This window comes from Geotrypetes seraphini, chromosome 3 (assembly GCF_902459505.1).
Source record: "Geotrypetes seraphini chromosome 3, aGeoSer1.1, whole genome shotgun sequence".
Lineage (NCBI taxonomy): Eukaryota > Metazoa > Chordata > Amphibia > Gymnophiona > Dermophiidae > Geotrypetes > Geotrypetes seraphini.
Genome location: NC_047086.1, coordinates 178755163 through 178770122, shown reverse-complemented (window position 1 = coordinate 178770122; position 14960 = coordinate 178755163). Strand labels below are relative to the sequence as shown.

At 40.8% G+C, this 14960-nt stretch overlaps 1 protein-coding gene across 1 annotated transcript in view; it reads left to right on the top strand.

Moving 5' to 3' along the window:
- IGF2R (insulin like growth factor 2 receptor) overlaps window positions 1-14960 on the top strand; it is a 358657-nt gene that overhangs the window by 212550 nt on the left and 131147 nt on the right. Inside the window, exons 30-31 of the mRNA XM_033935794.1 lie at window positions 696-826; window positions 12065-12261. Coding sequence (XP_033791685.1) covers window positions 696-826; window positions 12065-12261 — 328 coding nt within the window. The remainder of the gene's footprint in view (window positions 1-695; window positions 827-12064; window positions 12262-14960) is intronic.

Genomic DNA, 14960 nt, shown 5'->3' with positions numbered 1-14960 from the left:
TTTAAAAAATAATGCTGTGTCTTAAGCTTTTCTTTAATGTCCTATTTAGGAAGGATAATATGAATTGTTGATCTTGTTTCAATCTCTAGCAGCTAGGTATCCATAATATAAAATCTATCGCCACTTTTAGTACCCTTGTTAAGCATTTTTGCAAATATAGGATTTAGTAGAAGATCTAATGCTTTTATCCCTAGGAACCCTTCCTTAATATAGTGTGAAGTACACTGACTGATCCATGCTTTGAGGCTGCCTGTGCTGTTCCTGTTCTGTGGATAATTGGAGTTCAGATTTCAGTGCAGTCATGTTATCTCTGTACTCAGTCTCACACACACTTGCATACTCTAAATGTGACAGAAAATAAGTAAAAAAGGGAAGTAGTTATATGTCATAGTAGTGAGGAACGCTTAGCTTATTTGGCCCTTAAGTGTAGGGATTGCATGTTCCTCCAATGGCTTAGCTTGGTCTTTGTAGGTTTTGCTTTGAGTTGGGCAGTAATCCCTGGAAGATGGCATCTTGTAACATTTCAGACATATTCATTGTTTTGGCTTATTGGATTCTTTTTGAAAAATGATTTATTATAAAGGCATGTTTTGCTGAGTACTTTCAATATTTCTCTGGGAGTTTTTCTCTGAAAGTTTTGATATAAGAAATAACCAATTTACTTTTACAACTTTTGTCTTCCCTTTTTAATATAGAGACAACGATAACAACTGGTATGATCTCTCATCTTTATCTCGGTACAAGGAGAACTGGGAAGTTATTACAGGATCAGGATCTACAGAAAAATATTATCTTAATGTTTGCAATTCTTTGGTGCCAGAGACAGGTGAGCGAGATGCAACCTTGATTTGTATAATTATAATAATAGAGCTCTCAATTTGCACTGTATCATATTTTTGACATAGCCATATTTTAATTTGTTCTATATTCTGCTTAAGGCTTTATTGTACTGCTGTACGGATACTCCTTGGGTTCATATTTCCGAAATGAGGTGTGTTAAATAGGATACTCTAGCTTAAAATGACCAAGTACTATCTGATAAGTTGATTAGCTGTATAGATAGTGAATGAAAGAGCTGTTCCTGAAAGGGGTGAAACCTCAAAGCTAGAGATGAATCCAATGCTATGTGGATGGTGTTGTCAAGAGCGTTTGGCTACCTGGACCATGGGATGATTTTCCAAGGGCTACTAAGCAGGGTGATGTACATCTATCAAAGAGAGCAGGGATGGTGTGCATCTATCAAAGAAGGGAAGAAGTGTCTTTGGCAGTGGGCTGGCTAATCTACTGAAGAGGGCTTTAAACTAGAAGTGATGGAGCAGGGTGATCAAAGCCTCCAGGTGAGTATAAGCCCTCAGGTATGTAAATCACTGAATACCTCTACATGGATGGGAAAAGGGGGCAATGTCTGGAAAGTAGTATATACTAATGCTTGAAGTATGTTTCAAGTTTATTAGGTTTTTATATACCGCCTATTAAGATTATCATACGACACAATTTTACTTGGCATGCTGATGAGAGCTAAGCCTCAAATATCTGCTAATAGTAATAAGCTTTTGATGATATTGACAGGAGTTGCCATTCAACAAATAACGTATAACTGGAAAAATTGTACAAGGTTGAATTATTGTTTCTGGTGGAATTCAGTATGTCATGTGTTTAAAATGGAAAGAGCGTTGGCAGTTCAAAAAGGTTACTTTAATAAATTTAAGGATGTGTGGGGGCCATTTTTAAATTATAATGAATAATTTACACTTTTCCCAATTTTAATTCTTACATGTGGATCGGGTGGGGTTGGATTTCTATTAATAATATATATGATTGATAAGATATTATATTCATGTGGTATATTTTTTGTTGTATATGGAAGTGGGAGGGGGTGGGGGTTATATCTTTTTGTTGTATGATATGGTAGATTTTCAAGTGATATTGTATTCTAATTGTTTGATATTTACTGTACACTTGTGAATTATAAAATGAATAAAGAATTAAAAAAAAAAAAAAAGATTGTCTAAGTGGTTTTTACAATCAAGGTACTCAAGCATTTTCCCTATTTGTCCTGGTTGGCTCACAATTTATGTAACGTACCTGGGTATATGGAGGACTGAGTACTTGCCCAGGGTCACAAGGAGCAGCGTGGATCTAGAAGCTGTGATGGAAGAAGATAAGTTGAATATAGTGACGATCACAGAGACATGGTTCACGGAGAACCATGACTAGGATGTAGTTATACCAGGTTATAATCTGTGTAGGGAAGACAGGGTAGGAAAAAAAGGAGGGGGAGTAGCGTTATATGTTAAAGATCATATTAAATCCATACAATTGCAGGATCTGCAGGGCAAGGAAGAGGTACTGTGGATCAATTTGGAAAGAGGGAATGGTGAATTTACATTGATGTGATATACAGGCCTCCACAGACGGAAGAAGTGGACAGAGATTTGATAGTAGACATTCAGGATATATCTAAAAAAGGGGAAGTTTTACTAATAGGTCATTTTAATATGCCAGATGTTGATATTTTAATATGCCAGATGTTGCAGGGTCTTCTAGAAGTAGGGAGATCCTGGATTCTCTACAAGGAGAACTGTTCAAGCAGTTGGTAATGGAACATACATGATATGGGGGTCATACTGGACTTAGTGCTTACAAACAGGGAAAGTGTTTTTGATGTTTCAGTGGGTGACCATCTGGCATCCAGTGATCATTGCATGGTATGGTTTAATATTAAGGTGGATATAGATGCAACCGGAAACAGGAAGTTGCATCAAAGAAGTTTTGGGCATCCAGACGCCAATTTATAAGCTAGCTCTGGCAGCTAGGAGACAAAAAAAATGAAAATCACCATGAAGGGGAAGGGAGGAGGGATATGCCCGGACCGCAGCGATAGGGAGGGAAGGGGCTGCAGGACCACGCGAAAGGTGCTGAAGGGAAGTGGAGAGAGAGGGGGAAGGGAACAGATGCTGAAAGGAAATGAGGAAGAGTGAGTGGGGAGAAGACACTGAAGAGAAATGGGGAAGAGAGAGTAGGGAGAAGTCGCTGAAGGGAAATGGGGAAGAGAGAGTGGGGAGAAGACGCTGAAGGGAAATGTCTTGTCTGACAAATCTGATCAATTTCTTTGACTGTGTGACCAGAGAATTGTTTAGAGGGAGTGTGCTAGATGTGGTGTATTTAGATTTTAGGAAAGGCTTTGACAGGACTATTGTCAGGAGGGATCTCCACTTTTTAATATCTGGAGTAGATTATGTAACAGATGCTCTGAATGAACTTTTCAGAGTCATGAGCAAAATGTCTGCTTATTCTATTTCTGCCCGCAAGTTGCTATGGCTCAGACAGTGGACAGTGGGATTCCTTTTCTAAGTTGACCTTGAGTAAATTTCCATTTAAGGGACATTTACTCTTTGGGAAAGATCTGGATGATCTTATGGTAGGCGTGCAGGATCGTAAGCCGAAGTCCTTGCCAGACAGCAGACCTTGAGCCCCTAGGGCAGGGGCGTCCAACCTTTTGGCTTCCCTGGGCTGCGTTGGCCCAAAAAATACTTTTCTGGGGCCGCACAAACACTAACACTAGCTGATGAGTAAAAAAAAGGCTGAGCAGGTCCCAAATTTGCAATCACTAATATAGAAGATGTACGTATCTAATAATAAACCTTCATTAAAGGGACATTGAAGAGGAATCCAAAAAAGTGATCCTCTACGTGCACCGCTGACAGTGGGAGCAGCCACAGGCTTCCGCATCCCCACTCTGATGAGCAGGTATGCTCGCTTCTGATTTTCCCATTAACTTCTATTACAGCTACAGTGAGCCTCTTCAAAGGTTAGCTGTCAGCGGCGCACGTGGAGGATCGCTCAGTCAGGGTAAATATTACTGCTTTTTTGGGCCTCCCACTTTGAGCTTAGGCTCCCTCAAAATGGACATCTCCCCTGCTATAGCTGGTAGGGATCCCCAAACCTCGCCAATTGACGGCCATCTCCTCCCCCTCAAACTTCCCAAGTTCTGCAGCTGGTAGCAATATTGCAGAGCTGCTGCCTTCCCTCCTCCCGCCCCCCCCCCCCCCCCCCACCTTGGCTTTCATGCATGCATGAAAGTAATGGCAGCTTGAGGATATTGCCATTGGCTGCAAAGCTTGGAGATTTGGGGTTGCCAGACTGGAGGAAGATGTCTTCAGTTGGCAGGGCTTGGGAATCCCCACTAGCTCAAGTATTTATAAATTGCACTCAGGCGGGGAGAAACTTTGGTGCCTCTCCACTAATTTTGGGTTCCAGTCCCTCCCTCAAATCATCTGTATATGACTACGCCACTGAATTCAAAAATAATTGTGATGCACATATTCCAGTTAATAAATTCAAAATAAAACAATTTTTTCTACCTTGTTATCTGGATATTTTGTTTTTCCATCATCTTGGTCCCAGTTTCTCTTTCTGCTTTTTGTCTATCTTGAGCTAATTCTCTTTCCAGTGCCTGCTGTTCATTTTTTCTCGTCTTCTCTCTTCTTCCATTTCCTCCTTATGCCTATCTCCAGCGTATTGAATTTTCCCTTTCATCTTTCTTAACTTTTTCTTTTCTTTTTTGCCTCTGTCCACTCAAATCTTGCCTTCTTTCTCATCTTTCTTCTTTTTAAATGTTGAGCTACCTCTCAATTCTCCATCAGTTCCTAGCTCTCCCATTTCCCATCTCACTCATTTCCCAGCCTCCTATTTCTTTCTATCTACTCTCCATTACCACATTTCTACCACTGTACTCGCTGCTCTCTCACTCATTTTGTCATCTCCCTTTTGACCTCATCCACATGGCTCACCACTTTCATAATCCCCCTCCCTATCTCCACTGGTCAGGCTATAATTCCTTGTCCCATTCCATCGCCTTTCTTATCCCAGCTCTCTTCCCTCATGCCCTCCCATGGGTCCATATCTCATCCTCTATCCCGTTGGTCCAACATTTTGCTCCCTCTCTTTTCTGTTTTTCTTCTTCCCTCCTCCCTTGATGCTGAACAATGAAATGGAGGAAAAAAAAGAGATGCTTTATCTCTCTGCCTTCCATCCACAGGCCTAACATTTTTCCCTACCTCCCTTCCATCCCTAGATCCCTTTCTCTTCCCAACTGCCCCCTCATCTCTCTCCCTGCCTGCCTGCCTCCCCCAGGTCCACAATTTCTCCCTTTCTCTTCCCAACAGTTCTCCCTTCAAGTATCTCTTTCCCATTATCCACCATCTCTCTCTCTCTGTCCTCTGTTTCTGGCTCCATAAGCTCTCCCTCCATGCCTAATCTGGCACTTCTTTTAATACCCTCCCCCTCTGTACTTTAAAAAAAACAACCCAGTCCAGGAGGCTTCCTTGGCCCAGCATGTTCTCCCCCTTCTCTCCACGCCCATACATCTCTACCTCACTCCTCTCCCACCACCATATCCAATAATCCTCTCTCTCTCTCTCTCTGCCTAACAGTTCTCCTCTTTCTTCATCTTTCCATGTACACCATCTCTTTTCCTCTCTCAGACACCCAATTCTCCCTTACTGTTTCCTCCCTCCCTCACTCCAAAATGTTAAAGACCCAGTGAATGCAGTCCAAAGAGAAGTTGCAAAAGGGTGTAGGATCTGTGAGATAGAACTTAAGAACCTAAATATATATGCCTAGAAGAAAGAGAGTGGGAGGTAGGTAGGAAAGGGTAATGCACTAGGCATTCAAATACCTCAGTAGTATAAATTTGGCAAATTGTTTTCAGTTGAATGAATGCTCTGGAACCAGAGGTCTTGAAATGAGACTCCAGTAGTGTGGATTTGCATTCAATAGAAAATATGGTTATTGCATGGAATGGCCTCCCAGTAGAGATGACAAAGGCAAAATTAGTAATAAAATTCAAGAAAGCATGAGAAAAACACAAAGGATCTCAAATTGTAAAGCAATGAGGAGAAAACCAGCAATCAAGTGTGGTCTATGGCAGTGGCTCCCAACCCTGTCCTGGAGGACCACCAGGCCAATTGGGTTTTCAGGCTAGTCCTAATGAATATGCATGGAGCAGATTTGCAAGCCTGTCACTTCCATTATATGCAAATCTCTCTCATGCATATTCATTAGGGCTAGCCTGAAAACCCGATTGGCCTGGTGGTCCTCCTGGACAGGGTTGGGAACCACTGGTCTATGGCACTGTACCAGTGACTAAGAAACCTTAGAGGGTCCTCATGACATAACCTAGGTTTTTATATGAGAGAAATTAATTTTTCCATTTCAGACATGACTATAGACGACATGGACCTTGGCCACTAAAAGACTTTAGTCTAATAGAGCACTTTCTATTCTGTTTTTCTTGTCTGATCTTTTAACCTGCACCAAGTCTGCCAGTAGTCATACTTGAGAGCTCACTAACTCTCCCTTTTATCAAGCTGTACTAGAGATTTTTCCATGTGCCGGTGAGGTAAGTTCTCCAACACACATAGGAATTCCAGACACGGCGAGACCCGGACAACTGCAACAATCATAATTAAACATGGCTTATAATATAAAAAGAGGGTAGTATATCACTAGGAATGATACACAATGAATGACTCCTCTAAAAGAAATCACTAACAGGTAGGTTTTAGAAAAAAACAAAAGGGTTTTTTTTCTATTTTACCCCTAAATTTAATATAATTAATTTCAGTTCTTAAACCCAAAGGTAAATAATTCCATATTAATGTAGCCTGATAGGATAGAATTTGAGAATGAGATCTTTTCAATTTAACTCGCATTAATGCTGGAAATTAGAGGGTCAAATTGTGAGAATGAAACGCACATTTATCCCTCATTGGAAAATGAAATAGGGACATTATATAATCTGGTGCTAACCCATAAATGATTCAAAATACAACTTGGAAAAATTGAAGGACAAAGTAATGGGACCGGATGGGATTCATCCCAGGATATATTGAAGGAGCTCAGAGAAGTTCCGATGGGTCCTATTAAAGATTTGTTCAACAAATCTTTGGAGACAGGAGTGGTTCCTGGGGATTGGAGAAGAGCGGATGTGGTCCCTATTCACAAAATTGGTTGCAGAGATGAAGCGGGAAACTACAGGCTGGTAAGCCTCACTTTGGTTATTGGAAAAATAATGGAAGCGTTGCTGAAAGAAAGGACAGTGAAATTGCTAGAATAAAATAGGTTATAGGATCCGAAGCAACATGGTTTTACTAAAGGTAAATCATGCCAGATGAATCTGATTGAATTCTTTGATTGGGTGACTGGAGAATTGGATCAAGGACATATGCTAGACGTAATTTACTTAGACTTCAGCAAAGCCTTTGGCATGGTTCCTCATAGAAGGCTGTTGAACAAACTTGAGGGCTGAAGTTAGGACTCAAAGTGGTGAACTGGATTATAAACTAGTTGACGGACAGATTCCAGAGGGTGGTGGTTAATGGAATTCACTCAGAGGAGGGAAAGGTGAGTAGTGGAGTCGCTCAGGGATCGGTGTTGGGGCTGATCCCATTCAATATGTTTGCGAGTGACATTGCTGAAGGGTTAGAAGGAAAAGTTTGCCTTTTTGCGGATGATACCAAGATTTGTAACAGAGTAGACACCGAGGAGAGAGTGGAAAACACGAAAAAGGACCTGCAAAAGTTAGGAAAATGGTTTAATATCTGGCAACTAAAATTCAATTCAAAGAAGTGCAGAGTAATGCATTTGGGGATTAGAGATCAGAAGGAGCCGTATGTGCTGGGAGGTGAAGCTGATATGGGGAGAGGGACCTTGGGGTAATAGTGTCTGAAGATCTAAAGGTGAAGAAACAGTGTGACAAGGCGGTGGCTGTTGCCCGAATGATGCTATGCTCTATAGAGAGAGGTGTAACCAGTAGAAGAAAGAAAGTGTTGATGCCCCTGTACAGGTCGATGGTGAGGCCGCACCATCAAATTTGGAGACCGTAATCTGTCGAAGGACATAAAAAGATTTGAAGCAGTCCAGAGGAAGGAATGTCCAACTTCGAACAGGTCGTGATCTACTTTTTCCGGCCAAAAGTGCCAGTGATCTACCACCATGAAAATTAAGTTAATTTTAACCCAATAAAGTTGGAGGATTCCCCCCCCCATTTTTAATGAACCTTCTGTCATTTACTTGGATGTGATCAGCTGTTAAGCAAATTATCAAAAACAAAACAGAGAGACGAAGATCCAGAAAGAACTGCGAGGGGAAATGGAAAGTACATTTTTTCTTAAAGTGTTATTGAGTAATAACTTTCTTTAACTGTCTTAATAACTTTCTTTAACTTTTATTGAGTAATTTGTGTTAAACTTAGGTTGAGTATTGATCCAGGCTGATCTTGCACAATCTTTAATATTTCGCTCTTGCTCATTAGTGAGACATCTGATCCTGCATTTCATCCATCAGCTTTTTGAAGTTGGGTGAATTTTGCATGAGTGCCAGTCTGCAGGAATCCTGGTTTGAAGTTGGGTGAATATTGCATGAGGGCCAGTCTCAGGGAATCCTGGAGATGTTCATCTGTCATGTTGGAACGTTGTGTACTCTGCTATTTTCAGATGGGAAAACGTAGATTCACACAAATAAGCTGAACCTAAACAGGAGTGTACAGCTTCATTGCAGCTTCTCAAGTTGGGAAATTTGTCTCTAGGCACTAGCTTCCAAAACGATTCTTGCTCAGCACGGGTATTGAGAAAAATGTCATTTTTAAGGGTTAATATTTTGTTCAATGAGTAATTTTTACTGAAAGCAGCTGCAGTTTCTTTAATGTCCACATCTACTTTGAATGGGTATGACAAGTACTCCACAACTGTTCCAATTTTTGGGAAGTAACAGAATCTATTTTCAAATTCCTAGATAACAGAACAGATTTCTGTCACAAACTTCTCGTTCTGAAAAACAAAATTCGGATATTGTCCCAGATGGTCCTGCGTATTAGGAAAATGATTAAAAGTGTTGTTTGCAAGGTCAGTCATCATTAGCTCAAATTTGCTCTTTTAGGATGAAACTCTACTCATCATCTCACCAATGCATTTGTTTTTACCTTGTAGTTTAAGGTTCATATCACTTAGTTCACCTGTAAAGTCAGCGAGACATTCCAGATCACATAACCACTCCTCATCTTCCAACTCTGCTTGGTCATCTCACCTCTCCTTCAAAAAAAAAAAACTTATTTCGTTCAACAAATCACAAAATCTTTGCAGAAATTTGTGCCCACTTAGCCACTTTACATCTGTGTGCAAAATGATTTCTGCTGCCCCTTCATCATGAGTAAGATTGAAAAGCCGTCTTTGAAGTGATCTTCCATGAACTGAATTTACAGATTTGAAAGTGATGTCCATGACAATCTTTGTGTTGAGGCTCTTGCTTGCCAAAACTTGCTGGTGAACTGAATATTTCCTGACTGATAGTTCTCCCTTTTAAAGAAATCATTCCAAGTAGTTCTTCTTTAACACTGAAGTCTTCAAAAACAATCTTGATAAAGACTAGTAACTGGGCTGTGTCTCTTATGTATGTAGATTCATCCAATTGGAGTGAGAAAGCAACACAATTTGAAACATCCTCCACACATCTTTTCTATTCGCCACATGACGGTGTTTCTTGACAATTGTACATTTTGAATAGCAGCTATGATTTCTTTCTTATTTTTAAATCCTTCAAAAAGATTGTCAGCTGCTTCAAGAAAACAATCTTTTACAAATTCCCCTTGAGTGAAAGGCTTCATTTCTTTGCGATCAGGTTGCTGACTTTGAAGTATGCTATAGTTGCATTGACCGAATGTGATCTTGGCTTCGCCATCAACTGTTGCTGAGTAGCCAATTTCGATTTAACTTCTTTGAACTTCAGTTTACGAATTTCACTTTTGGGTGGAAAATCAGCATCAAACTTATTGCTATGCAGAGCTTTATGACGTTCCAGATTACCATTTTTGGGCAAGGATACTGGGGCGTTACAAATTAGACAACAACACTTGTCTGTCACCATGATGAAGAAGTAGTCCATTTCCCATTCATCATGAAAGTGGTAGGTTTTGCTCTTCTTTGGAACATTCATCTTTGTTATACTGGGGAGGCTGGATATAAGAAGGCCAAATCTGCTAAGTTAGTATAAACACTGGCTGAATCTGGTCCAAAACTATCACTGTCCCAAAGTATTAAAGATCAACAGGAACTGAAGACCTCTGGATGATGTGCAATACAAGGACTGGAGATGCCAAAACCACGCATGCAGTTCTAAAAGTAAAAATAAGAATTAGTCATACTGACACCAATAATCAAATACCACCAAACAATCATCAAAAAAACTCAAACACCTGTCCAGCAAAACAGATAAAATCAAATACTGCCAAACAAGTTCAAATACCATCACACGCGATTTAATAAATTTTGCACATAGTGTAGAATCAACGCAAAGGCAAGGCGAAATAAAATTGCAGTGTAGAATCAACGCAAAGGCAAGGCGAAATAAAATTGCAGTGTAGTTCCAACGCAAAGGCAAGGAGAAATAAAATTGTAGAGGCAAGCAAAAGTCACAGTGGTTTGAACCAATTCGAAGGCATAGACAAGTTAGAACAAAATTGGAAAAGCCCGCCAAAATCACCAAATTTTGAAACACTTTCTTGTGTCTGCCCAAAAAACGTTTAATGAAAGTGAATTATAAAGCGATCAACGACCAGCACATGACACAACTAAATACGGTAAGTGTGATCAGGTAAAGCACAGGCGAATGGATATCGCCTGGTATATAACACACTTCTAAGGGGTGTTGGGGGTGGCGGCAGGAATGGGTGATTCTGAGAGACAGGAGACTAGGTATGATACTGAGCCTGTGGCATATCGTTGCAGGGCTTGGGTGGTGGCCCCATGGCCACAAATGGCACGAAAACAAGAAGCGCCCCCAATACACCTGCAGGCAAGATTTCCCGCAGGCAGGGAAAAAAGACAGACAAAGGATCAGCAGCAGCGGCAAGCCCTTGGCAGACGACCTGCTGGCACGAGCTCTCTCCTAGTGATGGGACAAGCTGCTGGAGAGATGGAGCCAAGTGGGGCTGGCGATCTATCTGTTGGACATGCCTGCCCTAGAGGAAAGAAGGGACAGGGGAGATATGATTCAGATGTTCAAATACTTCAAAGGTATTAATGTAGAACAAAATCTATTCCAGAGAAAGAAAAATGGTAAAACCAGAGGGCATAATTTGAGGTTGAGGGATGGTAGATTCAAAAGTAATGTTAGAAAATTCTTCTTTATGGAGAGGGTGGTGGATGCGTGGAATGCGCTCCTGAGGGAGGTGGTTGAGAAGAAAACGGTGACAAAGTACAAACAAGCATGGGATGAACACAGAGGATCTCTAATCAGAAAATAATGGGCATACATTGAAGGAACTAAGGCCAGTATTGGGCAGGCTTGCACGGCCTGTATCCCGTATATGGACATTCAGTTGAGGACGGGCTAGGGAGGGTTTCGATGGCTGGAATGGTTAAGATGGGCTGGAGTGAGCTTTGATGGAGACTCCAGATGGAATCCAAGCACATTACTGGGCAGGGCTCTGGGTTTCTTGCCCAGAAATATGGTTGGGCAGACCTGATGGACCGCTCGGGTCTTTATCTACTGTCATTTATTATGTATACAGTTTGAATAGCAATTAAGGCTCAGTCGGTAGCCAGTGTAGTTTAATCAAGAGTGGTTTTGCTCATTCATATCTATATACTTGTTTTATATCTCAAATGTGCAGCAGTGTTTGTGAAGAGTTTGAAATCTTTTCAGTTATAACAGTAACATCCAATAACACACCATAAAACACTATACAAAATGTCATTCCTTTTTCAATAGAGACATTTTAATTTTTTTTTATGTCAACCAAATGCACTGTTTGTAGACATGCAACTACAATGTTCTGGCCCAAGGGAAGATGACCATCTTTATTCTCCTTTTGACTTTTTCTAAGTGACTTTCCTGTGAAGGTCATAAATTAGCTCCTTATTTAAAAAAAAAAAAATCTGTATTATTATGATATATATTGGAAGAAATGAAGTTGGTAATAAGCTACCTGGGCTTGATGGACCTTGATGGATCTTCGGTCTGTCCCAGTATGGCAATTCTTATGTTCCTATGTTCTTTTATTCAGGGCTCACCTCTTGCCCCAGTGGTGCTGCTGCCTGTCTGGTGGATGGTTCCAAGTCTTCTAGCCTCGGTGAGCCTTCCAGTGGCCCACAATGGGAGAATGGTGTGGCTGTTCTAAAGTATTCAAATGGAGACTTTTGCCCTGATAAAATTCGTAAGAAGATAACAATGATACGTTTCAAGTGTGATGAAAACAGAATTGTAAGTGTTTTAAGGGGTGAGGTTTATGATTTTGTCTTGATTGAATTTTTTGATGACTGAATTGGAATGAATAAGGAGCTGAATGAAATGAGTGTTTAAGTTTAAATGGCTCATTCTGGAAAAGACAAATGTACTGATATTTTAGGGTAGTCATTTAAGATGGTACTGATTCACAATTTCATATAAGTAGGTGTTTCAATTTAACTTAATTTTAATGGTGACTACATTTTTTATATATTAGTTTGTATTGAAAATAAAGGGACAATGTTTTATAGACCACTTATATAAACTATAAAATGCTTCCAGTGCAATAGGGATGGTACCATAGGGTCATCCATCTGTGCATACTGCAGAAGATGTCAATCACAGCTTTTCATCTCCTCCTCCTCCTCCTCCACAGTCTCTGCTGCCCCCTTTAATTTTTCCTTGTGCAAGCGAGCATGAAGATGCTTCTCTGATCTGTTCTGTTTATTTCTTTTTTTTTTTTTTGTGGTGGTGGTTTTGGGTTTTTGGCTTGTTCACAGATGTTTTGTGTGTGACTTAAAGGAATTGCTTTGCCTGCTTGGAGAGGAGCAGATGTTTTTCTGCAGCTGGCAGATGTATCGCCCGGGGACCTGTACAGCCAGCCTGCTGAAGATTTGTGGAGCTCAGGGTTTTGGGCTCTTAGCACTTACTCGTTTCCTTAACTTAGTCAGGAGCTTGAGCACAGACTGTTAGACATCAATAATAGTCCTTTGGGGCTCTCAGGGAGCATGCTCAACTTTGCCTCCCTCCCTTTTCTGCGTTGTGCATTGCAGTCCTGAGGGGTAGAGAATTAATCTAACTAAGGTCTTACTAGCAGCCCAAAGATCTCAGTGTGGCAGCTGACTGGTGGCTTGAGGCAGAGAACCTCTCCAGATCCAGCTATACTTTAAAGCTCTCAGTATGAAGCAGGCTGCAGCACCATTTCCCTAGCACATGGTCAGTGAATACAGGCTGTGACAACCTATGTGGAAAATTGGGGGGGGGGAAGTGTCTTTAAAAGTGTTTTTTGACTGTTTTTGCAGTTAAGTCGTTAGTCCCTCTCCTCTAAAACCCTATTTTTAAAAAAATTTTTGGTTAGTCCTGAAGCCACTGTAAGGGCAGGCAACTTGTACTGTGGGAGTAGAGAAGAAATTTGAACAGTGTGGTTACCCAGGGTCCTTGGTCTCAAAGGCAGCGAATCAAGCTTCCTTTAATTCTTGGGAAGACCTACTGTTATATCGGGAGCATAACCAGCAAGAAGATGTTCTTCCCTTTGCATCAAAGTATACATATATGTCTAAACAGCTACGGGTGATTTGTTCCCATGGGACTTTGTTAAAAATACATCTATGCTTTGCTGATACTGGATACTGTTTACCTATGGGTGGAATAACAATTTGTGTGACCTGTTATGCCCCAGTGTTTTGAAAGAGTCCTCTGGGGAGGAACAGATGTTCATGAGGGGCCATGTTAAGTGTGGTGGAAGTGCCATGTGCCCCATTATGATAGATACTCGAGTATTTGTGCATCCTACCTCCTAGAAGATGATTTCTTTGAGAAGTTATACTTTGTGTCTATCTGCTGGAGTGATACACATTTGTGGTCCAATGTCCTTGTTTGCTCATATATGTGGGGCAAGCTTCACGCATGTTAAAGATGTGTCTGCTGGAATATCGGTTATGCTTGAACACTCATAGGCTAGAGGAGCCCTTGGTATCTCACTGTTTGGACCATCGTCATGAATTCTCATCTCTCTAGTGCGTGGTTTTAGAGCATTGTCCACAATCTGTCAGGAGAGGAGATTGCTGGCAGCTCCTTAGACAGAAGGAACAGTGATGGATTTATTTGCTAGAATCAGTACAACCTAAGGGCCTGAATGCCTGGATTATATGGGCAGTTGTTGTTTTTTTTGAGTGGAGGTGAATCATGACAGCGATTGGTCAAATTCCTGGAAGAGGTGGGGCTTTGCCTCATAAAAGTGGAGCCCTGGTAGCGTCTGTAACCATCAGTGCCATTTTTTCAGTTGTTTTGTTTAGCAGTTTTGGACAGCATTGGTGAGGATGCACCACTGATGCAGCCTTTGGTGAAATGGGGATTTCCTGTCAGGTAGAAGAGAGCCTGCTATGCTCCTTTGTTTTGAATTGAATGGAAGCTGGCAAGTTTCGTAGAGTTCAAACTTTGGGGAACTTGGATTGCAGCTAAGTTCTTCCTTTTCTCCATGCTGTAATGGAACATGAGCTATGAACTATGTTTGTGAAATGTGAACTGTGTCTGTACATTTTGATTGGAAGCTAATTCTCTCACAGAGTACAGTGCTGCAGTGTGGATTATTTAGGAACTTTGGATTCTAAAGAACAGTGCTGCACTATAGAGTGCGGATTATTGGGAAACGTTGGAGTCTAAATGAAGTGGAGTTTTTTTTAACATATGAAGATCAACTGAGATTTTTTTTCTCCACTCCATTGTTTATGTAGTGTTTTGTTCCTTGAGATAGAGCTAATGAGAGGGCTTCATAGTTTATAAATAGAGTATGTGCTTTGAAAATTGGTGATTTCAATTACCCCAATATTGACTGGGTAAATGTAACATCAGGACATTTTAGGGAGGTAAAATTATTTGATGAAATAAAGGCTCCTGAAATTGGCCACTATTGGAAATGTGATATTTGCTTTGATGGACCTTTGTTCTGATCCAGT